The sequence below is a fragment of the Humulus lupulus genome, chromosome 7 (genome assembly GCF_963169125.1).
Source record: "Humulus lupulus chromosome 7, drHumLupu1.1, whole genome shotgun sequence".
Lineage (NCBI taxonomy): Eukaryota > Viridiplantae > Streptophyta > Magnoliopsida > Rosales > Cannabaceae > Humulus > Humulus lupulus.
In genome coordinates this window covers 162800916-162812723 of record NC_084799.1, presented here as the reverse complement: position 1 = coordinate 162812723, position 11808 = coordinate 162800916, and the positions used below count along the sequence as shown (strand labels likewise).

At 30.6% G+C, this 11808-nt stretch overlaps 1 protein-coding gene and 1 long non-coding RNA gene across 3 annotated transcripts; both read right to left on the bottom strand.

Annotated features, from left to right (window-relative positions):
• Positions 1–301: 301 nt before the first annotated feature.
• On the bottom strand, positions 302–2512 carry LOC133788761 (uncharacterized). The gene is made up of 3 exons (XR_009873365.1): positions 2389–2512; positions 1966–2252; positions 302–925 (listed from the first exon to the last, which is right to left on the bottom strand). It is a non-coding gene; the product is annotated as an uncharacterized LOC133788761 (long non-coding RNA).
• A 1384-nt stretch (positions 2513–3896) lies between these two features.
• On the bottom strand, positions 3897–7978 carry LOC133788760 (MADS-box transcription factor 23-like). 2 transcript variants are annotated; one of them, XM_062226354.1, is made up of 3 exons: positions 7398–7978; positions 5342–5478; positions 3897–4098 (listed from the first exon to the last, which is right to left on the bottom strand). In XM_062226354.1, exons 1-2 carry the CDS (start codon positions 7889–7891, stop codon positions 5379–5381), a joined length of 594 nt encoding a protein of 197 aa, XP_062082338.1. In that variant the 5' UTR covers positions 7892–7978; the 3' UTR covers positions 3897–4098; positions 5342–5378. The 2 variants fall into 2 exon arrangements, with proteins under 2 accessions (XP_062082338.1, XP_062082337.1); XM_062226353.1 differs by lacking the exon at positions 3897–4098 and adding an exon at positions 4144–4441 and having other exon boundaries at positions 7398–7977.
• Between the last annotated feature and the right edge of the window lie 3830 nt (positions 7979–11808).

Below are 11808 nucleotides of genomic sequence, written 5' to 3'. Positions count from 1 at the left end.
CGTATTCGACATTTTCGTCGTAGTCTTCCACCTTCTCACGAAGGTCCTCCGGTGGTGGACGACTATTTTCTCTTCCCTCAACTCCGGTTGGAGGAGCTGCATCGTCTGGTATGTTACTCCAAGTGGTCACCATGGCTATGTTCTTTAAGCTTTCTTCACACTCTCAATAAAAGCACCAAAATGTTGACTGTCTTTTTCGCGATCAACCTAATCTGAGAATTTAAAGAATATAATAGAAAAGAATACAAGGGTTTTACGTGGTTCATGCTATAAAAGAGCCATAGTCCAAGATTCTCTGGTATTTAGTGAGCTTGAAACTTGTTTGAGCAAGCTTCAATGGTAGTTCTCAGGCAGTGTACATATTGCACTGACTTATAAAGTTTCTCTATCTAAAAATCTGAACCCTTACAAGGAAATACCCCTGCCCTATTTATAGATGCTGGGGTCATTAATGTTAATCATATATATTTAATACAAATTCTCCCATTGTTGGGTTATTAATTTGAATTAATACAAAAGGGGGTACACTAAATAGAGACTACAACCCAAGCGGATTGCACGGAGCCCATTGCAGAAAGTTGTCTACCAACTTTGTGGGAAACATGCCCCTGACGGTGTTAGGGTGCCGCTACACGTTTTCCCCATGTTAGACGATGTATTGGGAAATACCGATTTTCGAGTGTACGACTCAACACCACTACTCGAGGATTTTCCAAAAGGTTGTCAGAAAATCTTCTGGTGGCTCATACACGCAGTGACTAACACCTCACAACTCATCTAGGTCTCGAGGAAAAAAACCTAAACATAGAGGACAGCTGACTGAAGAAGGCACGAGGATCTCACTTGGAGACATCCACATCTCTAGGACGGACCTCGGGTGGTAGCCTCCCTTGGAGACATCCGTGTCTGGCTGGCTCGGGGTACCCTGAGAACATCATACATTGTCTTGTTGTTAATTACTCCTAATTGCCACATGTCGGGTGGTGAAAGTACGGACAACAAACATAATCTATTTTTTTTCTTAGAAATATCTAAACAAATATGTTTGCAATTTGTTACAAAAAAAAATATTGGATTGAATTGTTTTCTTTAATTACCACAATAAACTATTATGTTTATGTAAAACAAATATTGCACAAAAAAGTGAAGTTTGTTTTGCACGAGATCATCTAAAATATTTATAATAAATTTGTAATTAATTAATTTATGTATTAGTTCGTTTATTATTTGAATTATTTACTGAATATTTTTTATTTAATATAGTTTAAATTTATTAACACAATCATTTAGCATCAAAACATAGGCAATTTCTTAGGCAATTTCTTAGGTGGAGACGGTAAAAACGTCTCCACTGGTGGAGACTTTTTTTTGCACCCTTTGATCAAATGAAGGCCTGTGATTTTCCAATATTTGCTCCATTTCTCTCATAACTATTCGTTCTCTCTCTTTCCCTCACAAGTCCGAACCTGAGAAATTACCAGAGTTCTCTCTCTCTTTCTCTCTCTCTCTCTCTCTTCCTTTCAGACAAAACATGATCATCGTATCAAACAAAAGCTTGAGCAATGCCCTGTATATATATAAATATATATACACCTGAGAAATTACCAGAGTTCTCTCTCTCTTCCGAACCAGAGTTCTCTGTTTTTCTTCTCTTTCAGACAAAACATGATCATCATATCAAACAAAAGCTTGAGCAATGCCATATATATATATATATACACATGCATATGTAAGAGCGAGATATACTCTGCTTAACACTTTGTATTACAAAATTAAACATTTTCAAAATTTCAATTAAATTCATTTCAATGTTATTATGTAATGTGTGGTATATATGTTTCATAAATATTTACCATATCCATGAAGTATACTGATGATGTAGAAATGATTGATCACCAACAACTATATAAATAAATATATATATGGGTCTAACGTAATCAAGTAGTAGGTTAACTACTCACTCACCTCCATGTTGTTATTGCCACCTTTAGCAAGGTAAGCACCATAGTCATTGCCAGCAAGAGAAACTAAAGCCACGGAAGAGCTAAGGTCTTGTTTGGAATAAAAATTACGTTCAAGTAATATATCTTCGAAGAAATTGATTTGGGTTGACATGTTTGGTTCCTTTTCCATTGTATCAAACACTCCTGTCCCTCCAAATGCAAAGTTCATTCCATACTTATTTACTTTCCATTTCTTTACCCACTTTGTCTCTCTGTACGCCACCGGAGATTTTATGCCCAGAAACGAAGCTTTAATTTTTATACATATATATATATATATATATATATATATATAAGCAACAAAACACAAAATTATATTATACTCATCAACAAATATATATTACACTAATATAAATAAAAAGCCTTGATTAGAATATGTATGTACCTATATAGTCAGTGAGGACACGGCCGTCGGAGAACCGGCCGGTGTCTGAAAGAGAAGAAACAGAGAAAGAGAGTTCGGACTTGTGAGAGAAAGAGAGAGAGATAGACCAATTATTTGGAAAATCACAGCCCTTCATTTGATCAAAGGGTGCAAAATAAACGTCTACACCAGTGGAGACCTTTTTTTAGTCTCCACTTGAGCAATACCCTCAAAACATATATGGAAATATGCTATTTTAGATAATATTTTTGTATATTATATAATTAATATTTGATTTATTAATTAAATTCATATAACATTGAAAGTTACATACATAAAACAACAAATAAGGAAAGTAGCTGAATAAGTGTGATTGTGTTTTTATAATTATGTTTATTAAAATAGTATATATTGTATATAATTTTGTAAATAGTATATAATTTTGTAAATTCTTTATTTTGTTGTATGCAAGTAAAAATTGCCCTAAATACTAACTATAAAATTACAGAATTTGAGAGGAACAAATAGGGTAAAATTTAAATAAATAAAAAAAATATTTTGTTACAATTCTTAATATCATTTCTGAAAAAAAAAATGTCTTATTTGGTTTTTATTAATAAATATAACATAATATGTATTGCAATTAATGCATCAAAGTAAACTGAAGAAGTTCAAATATAGAAAATTCTAAACCTAAAAATGACTAACTTGTTGCAAGTTAACAATTGGAAACAATATACAGATATTTACTTGGTTTTCTATGTTTAATGATCAAATATATTGTTTATAGTGTATTTATTATAAGTCATTAATTTATTTAGGGTTTGTTTGGTACCCCTATCATGATGTGTTTGTATTATATTATAATAAATTGTGTTTTATAGTATATTTTTATAGAGAATTTCTCATACAGGGACTTTACTTTAAGTCCTACTGGTGGGACTCTTTAGTGTTATCGACCCGTGAACAGTTTTCGGCGCGATTTTTTTTATGATCGTGTATATTGTAGTTATTTAGAGCATCTTGCAAATTTTCAGAAATTCCAAATAGTTTACAGTATTGAAAATTAAATTCAAACATGTTATTTTCCACACGCATAAAAAAAATTAATCATGCGTATAACATGTTTAAACCTAGTTTTCGGTACTGTAAACTATTTAGAATTTTCTGAAAATTACACCGATGCTCTAAATAACTATAATATACACAATCATAAAAAAAATCGCGCCGAAAATTGTTCAAAGATCAAGAACACTGAGAACCCCACCGATAGAGCTTAAAATGAAACTCCTATACAAGAATTATAAAATAGTATTATGTTTGGTATTGACTTTATACTACAATATTATATATTTATATGTATATTCAAGTCAATATTAAATATAGTCCTATAGAAAAATATGCTATAAAACTTATTTTATTATAATATAATACAATACAACATAATACTACGCATCAAAATTGGTATGGCTACATAAAGATCGTGAAGAAGGTATAAAATTTATGTTGGACAAAGATGAGCCTTTCTTTCAACCTACGAGACAACAAGAAAGCATATCGAAACAATCTATAAATAATACTGAAGTTATTAACTAAAGGAATGCAAAATAGTGAGAAAGTGATCACAAAGATTATATATTTTAATACACCTTTTCTTGGAAAAAGGAAGGTTAGCAAGAAATTTTGAAAACTTACCTGTTCATTTGAAGAGAACCAGCATATGTACTGTCACTGCCAGTTTCACAAAACTTACAAGTTACAAAAGTGTCAATGAGATGAAGGATTCAACAAATTGTAAACATGCAACTTTGATAATAATGTAAGAAATGATCACTTGAAAAAGAAAGCTTTCTAAGCTCAACAACAATCCAATACATCCAGGTTCACATTTTATTCTTTAGTAATCCCATATACAACGCTACATGGAATTCATTTTAGCAATTATATCGAATCATACAAGCAAAAGACTATTATTATGTGCTTCTCTGCGCCCAAAACAGTCATTTGCTCAAGTGACTCATTATCTGGGCTCTTGTAAACTGCTAAATCAAGTTGCACTTTAAATAGCCAACAACTGCAGTAGGAATGAGGAAATAGATAATTCTCAATCATCATCTTTCTAATAAACATTGTTAAGAAGTAAATGAAAATTAAATGGGACATACAGAATAACTGAAACTCCATTACACCTTTTTTAGTCACTCAAGCTAGCCTCAAACTTTCAATCGTAACTATCTAAAAACTCCTTCCACTCTCTTCTATTACCCTTGAATCATTGTTTCTTGACTAACTACACAATCTCAACAAAGGCAAGGCCTTTTGAGTACAAGCAATAACACATACATGGGACATTTGTTACAACTGCAATCAAAACATTTGGCATAAAAACATAAAATAAGTCATCGTTTTTATAAATTAGCAACATTACTGCAGTCACCATTATTTGCCACACAACCATAGAGGCTCCAAGCACAAAATTTAACTAATTAGTTTCTAGAATTCAACAGATGAAATAACACAATATATTCTATTATGGTTACCACTCTACATATATTTAATTTCATTTTCAATATTACAATTCATGTGAATGGTAAGCCAAAACATCAAGATCTCCCAAAACTAATCAAACAACCACAACCTTAGCGACAACAACATCATCAACAGTTAAATTGATTCAACATTATTTCTCGCTCAATTGATTTTAACTATGCTACCTATGGCTGGCTCCCTAATAGATTGGAAAACTATCATTACTTGATTGTAAATTAGCACACTAATAAAAAGTAATAAAAAGGGACTTATAGGGAGCAGAGCAGTGATATAAAGATGGTAATGCGTTCATTAATACTTTCCAAAATTTCTAATTTGTGTGATTCATTGAGGGTCGTTATTATACTATGTGCCTCTATATTCTAAGAATATAAACTTAAGAAGTTAAAGCAAAAGAAGAACAAAAACAGGAAACTCTGGTTACCATCGCCTTCTTAATTTTCTTCATGTCTCTGTAACTGTCAGTAATGACTCCATATCAAAATCACAATATTTATAGCCCACTCATTCATAACTCTTGCATATGAGAAAAGCTTTTGGACCGCCATGGCTCTAAGCTCACTGCACAAATACATAATTTCTAGTTAGGCCCAATATAAAAACTCATCAAATGCCAGAATTTTACTACAAAACTCACGGGCTTCATGAAAGATTAAAGAAAGCTAGAAAATGAGAAAGTGAATCCTGAGAAGATTCTCACAAGAAGTGGTGAACTCATTTAGATGTAAAGTATGTAATTTTTTTCCTTACTATCAACATTATAATTTGTCAATAAAATTAAATCATCCTCCAATAATTGGGATTAATTAAGTTGTTGGATTAGTATTTTGTAATAATAATAAAAATAGATTATTGGATTAATATTTTAAATATCTCATCTAATTTCATAATAAGAAAACCACATCATAAAAATTATTAAATTTATTTTCTAAATATAATCTAAAATCACAATTGTCTTTGTCCAGTAATATATACATATATATATATACATAATCTTGTAAAAAAAAAAGAGTAATGATATAAATTACATACAAACATCTTAAATATATATATATATATGATATAGTGGTGTGTAATTTGTCTATGCACATAAACAAATTACCCACTTCAAGAAATGAGAGGTGTGAAACCAACTAAGTTAAACATGTATACATATATATTTGCACTTAATATCTACATTGTAAACATATATTTTGGTGTCAATATAAATATATATATATATATATATATATGAAAATTTATAATTTACTTATTAAGCAAGAAAGAATTGGTGCATTAATAATTAGTAGAAGAAAGCCACATACAAAGTAAATAATGTATATATATTTAGTATAGAGATTGCTAACCAAACACTCGTATTTTTATTCTTTTTTTTTTCACTTTGATTAATATTACTCATAAAACTCTTCTAATTTATACTAACCAACGCTCTTATTTTTACTGATCTCTTTTTCTGAACTTCTTTTATTCTCCTTTCTTGGCACCTCTCTCTCTCAGAGTAGCGTTTGACAAATATAATGTGACCAAAAAATATGAAAGATACTAATAATTAAGTACAGTGTCAATAGGACTTTTATATTTATATAAATTTGTATATGTATTGACTGATGAGTGATGAAGAAAAACATATACATTCATAGATAAGGTGATGAAAATCAACTTCTAAAACTGTATCATTTCAAAATTTGCATCAAGATAGGTAAGTAATGATAAATTTAGTCTCTCTCTCTCTTTACAAGTAAATGTTATAAATTAGCCTTTAAAATATTTATTAAACCAAATTTAAATATATTTTTTAAATTAATGACCAAAATCATCTTTAAATAATAATAACATCGACTAGATAAAAATCTTACAATAATAACAACTCAATGATCAGTTTATAAGGCGTAAATTAATGATGTATGGATTATACATTTAAGTAAATATGATAAGTATTAATCATCACAAATTTGGTTCTTATACATACACTATTGAGCCAATCTTTTTCTTTCTTTACACTCAATTGCTACCTTGAAGAGAAAAATGCGAATATATTCGGTAATATAGTTTTTTTTTTGTTAACAGGTACCATAGTATTTGGTTCCTCTCTATTATCCTAACCAGATTTTAGTTATTAATAAATTTCTTATTCAATAATATTGATGTTTATACAACTCCAAAAAACTTAAACTATGTACTGTCTCTATAACAAGCATTAATTTTTTAAGTGAAAAATGTCTGAAAGTAAATTATTATTTTTGAACAAAATATTGAAACTAAAATTCGAACAAGTCTGAACTTGGATTTTCTACTCAGTATATATATTGGAATGATCGACCATTACAATATGATTAATTGACCAAACAAGATTAATAAAAAAATTGCCATCATTATAATCAGCATAAACAATATAATGACTAAAAAAATTAAGCCCTAATCTCATCGTAGCAAAAAGAAATATCAAAAGTTAATTAAGAAAGGAGAAAAGAAATCAATACTGAATAAGTTCCTTCTCGTCATCAAAGTCAGAAAGAAGAAAACGAGCGACGCTCAGGTCCAAGGCCATGGCGGTCCTCTTTCTCGTTTCTTCCAATTTCTCCTTCAGCGCCGCGAGCTCCTCCAAGTCGTCGCAATCCTCAACTTCAAAGTCCAGTAAATGCCTCAACGAATCGTGTAGGGCAAACGCGTCTTCTCCTTCGCCCCCATCCCCGTTATCGCTCGAACTCTGCGACGTGGTCTCCGGCGCGGCGACGGTGGAAGAGGTGGCGTGGGAGGAGAGGAAAGGAGTTAGGAGAGATTGGAAGGAAGAGGGGGTGGGAGAGGCGTGAACGTAGGGACGACCGGTCTCGGAGAAGACGAGAATGGCGATTTGAGCGCCGGTGAGAGCAGAGAGCTGATGGGCTTTCTTGAAGAGACCGCTTCGTCTCTTGGAGAAGGAGACCACTCGGTGTTTCTTGTTCTCGATTTTCTGAATAGGGATTTTTCGCTTCATTTTTCTTTCTTGGGATGCAAGTTTTGAATGCTATCTTGTGTTTTTTAACCGAGCGGAGTAGAGTTTTTACATTACACAGTCTATTTATAATAACCACTCTGGTTAGTGGTTACTACTACTGCCTTACTTTAGCTAGTTAGGAATAATAACACATCGTTTCTATACTGCATCCTTAATTACACAATCTAATTTTTACAGTGTCACCTCTTCAAGCTCAATTTGTTAACAACTAACTTCTCCTCCCACCGGTTATATGTTCAAAATTAAATACATATAATTAAAATCCAAATAACTAAACTTAAATACATAAGATTAGTTAGTTAGAATTAATTATATTTGTGAGTTGATTTATTTATTATTATATTTTTATTTAGTAGTTTATTAAAATGAATAAATAATATTTTTACCTCCCCAAGTATGATTGATTCAAATCGCGCTCTCCGACTAATTTGTGTGTAAATAATATAATATTAGATTAAATGATAAAGAGAATTGTGACAAAATGAGTTTGTCACATTTGTAACATATTTTTGAGAGTTACAAATAAATTGGACAAATATGTTTGTCCAAATTTGTAACAGATTTTTGCGGGTTACATATCTTACAAATCAGTAATCATTTGTAACTTTCAAAAGATCACCTATTAATGTGTAAAATAAGAGTTACACATTTCTAAATTGAATTTCATGAGCTATTATGTTGAATAGTTGTTGAAGATGTGATTTTGACTCACATTAGGTGTATAGAAGTTACAAAATAAAAAAGGAATGAGTTAGAATGTTTTTGTAGTAAAATGCAAAATTGGAAGGTTACATAGTGCCCCGTGGCCCAGGTGACAGAGCCTCGAGGTCGTGGCCTAGAGTGATTCAGGTCGCGACCTCAGAGGTTGATAGTCAAATCCCACTTTGCATTTTTATCAATTTGAATGTGTGATGAACACTTCTAGTAACTCTCAAATCTTCCATTTAATTCCATAAATACTCAATTTAACATTAGTAACGGCCAAAGGGGTTGGTTGAGTTTGAAATTCAAAATGTGTCTCAAAAGTCTATAAATAGAAGTCTAGTACTCTCTTGTAAGATAACTAATTTTCTATCCACAAAGTACTTTGCTAGAAAATACACCAAATATTTCACAATTCTAGAGAGATATTTCTAAAACTTGAGAGTCCCTTATTGTAAGTGCAAGAGTTTTTTTTCCTTTTTTTGTTCTTATTTTTCTCTATTGTTCATATTGCATTATTATTGCTTTGAGTTTGTATTTTTTTTTTTCATTTCTTCATTTTCTATTTTTACTCCTTTTATTTGTATTTAAAGCAATAGAGTTGCAGCCTTTATTTTATCAGTTATCTAGTTCAAAGTGTATCTATTGCATAAAGTTGTATCTTGTGGTTTTATCCCTCATTGAGTATATATTTTCATTGGAATATATATAATATTCTCTAACATTGCGATAATAAAAATTTCTCCCAAACTATACACGCTACTGAAATGTGAGACTTATGTTAGATTTCGTCATTGGTGGCTAACATGATGACATGGCATTTTGCATGTTGATGTGGCAATGTCATACATAGAATAATTAACAATTTTTCCACCCGAACTTTGACCCCTACCAAATCGTATTATTTTTATTAAAAAAAATCTAATTTTTCCTAAAAAATAATAATTAAAACCTTAGAAATATTTTTTAAAATACATGTTAAAAAATTAAGAAAATAAAAATACTAAAATTTTAAAATATTACAAAATTAAAATATAATTAATAAAAAATAACTATTTTTTTTACTTTTTTTTTTCTTTCACTACATAAAATAAAAATTAAAAATAAATTCTAAAAGTAAGTTTTTCCCCTTCTTCATCCTCCTCCTCGTCATCCTCTTCTTCTTCACTACATTCGCTCCATCCTTCCCAACCACCTAAGTTCTTCAGTGAGACGGTTGGTCGGAGGACATGACAAAGACCGTCATATTTTCTAAATCTTTTAAAATTAATTTTCTAAGGTTTTAATTATCTTTCTTAAGAGAAAATACATATTTTTATTTTTTATTTTTTTTATAAAATGAGGACGATTTGGTAGTGGTCAAAGTTCGGGAGGGGGACAAGTTACTAATTATACTACACATGGCATTGATGTAGCAATGCCATATCAGCAGCCAAAATATGTCATCATATTCTGTTAGTCACTTAAGACAATATCTAATAGAAGTCTCATGTTTTAATAACATGTATAGTTTACGATAAATTTTTAACATCGCAAATCATTTAGTGGGCACGGTGTGATAGTTGTCATAGTTTCAGGCAGGGAGGTGATGTCTTTTATTATATTAAAATATTATGTGTTTAGAATTTTTAATATTTTTTTTTCATTTTTTAAAACTTCATTGTATTCCTTATTACTAAATTTTAAGTTATATTGTATATAATTATAAATTAAATTGCCAAAAACATTAGTCATGATATTATTCTATTTTACAAATTTTGAACTATGTTAATTAAACTATAGTTATATTTAGAGTTGTAAATGAGACAAGGAAGATCGGGTTGGAGAATGATTCTCCGTAGTCTATTTCTTAAATTTATCCTTTATTAACTAAGGAATGAGTCGTGGAATCTGGGTGGTAGCTAGAATTTTAAATTTCAAATGTTCAAAATATGTTTCCCAAGCGTCATACTAATAGCAAATAACTCTTTAATACATGGATGAAGCCCAAAATTATAGTAGGCAAGAGCATAAAAATCAATAAATTATAATAAAATAAAGTGTTATTAAATATTAGAATGTTCTCGACTTGTTTTCATGATTTGAAAATGTTGTACAATAATTTTGTTATCCAGAAAATTAAAAAAGTTAATGTGATAAACATATAAACTTATATTTGCGTATATATTATAGGTTTATACTATTTTAGGTTCTTCTATTTTATTTTAATGCCAGTTTGGACCCTCATTTTTCAATAATTACAAACAAGATACTTTGTTTTTTAAATCAGTAATAATATACTACCCTTAGATCAAATTTTTTCAATAATAAACTCAAAAATTGTTTGGATTTTCAATACTAATCTCTGTGGGAATTAAGTTCGTGGGAGGAGAAAGATAAAAAGTGATAAGGAAGAGTTCTAACTGTTAAGCTTAGGATACCATTTTTTACAAATGTACAAAATAGAATGTCCTCTACGTAATTGTTTGAAACCGAGAGACCCAAAATTGTATGTTAGACATAAATAATGATGCGCTCTCATTGGTTCTCCTTGCTTAGCATGGATCACTAAAGTTTTAGTCTAAGTATTATTTAGTTAGTTTCACTGTGTTTTCTTTACTGTTTTAGTTAGGTTATTCTCTTACTTTCTTGATTCTTGTAAACTAATTACTTTTACTCTATTCATATATAGAACTCTTGATCTAGGATACAGAATTTCTCACATTCTCATTTTCTCTCTCTCTCAAACTCACTTGGTATCAGTAACCTTTGAAATCTATCTCTCTCTTCCAATCTTCACTAACCTAGAAATTCTCAATGTTTCTCCACCATCATCTATATCTCATTCAATGTCTCAACTCCTTTTTCATCAATATAAATTTGTTGTCTTGTCTCAGGCCTTAGACCATTCTCTGCTTGTGAAAGTTGATCACAATCTTTTGTTTTGGCATGCTCAGATGGAGAATGTCATTTTCACTAATGGCATTGAACTTTTTTTGGATAGCTTTGTTCCTACTCCTCTTTAACGTGTTGATGGCCAAGAAGGTCTCAATCCTGACTTTCTCAATTGGCACCACAGAGACAAACTTATACTCAATTAGATATACATATCTCTGTCCCACGATATCATGTCCCAAATTGTTGGCTTCACTTTTTCTACTACTGCTTGGTCTTCAACGCATCTACTCCAACGAACCACAAGTCTAAGTTATGAA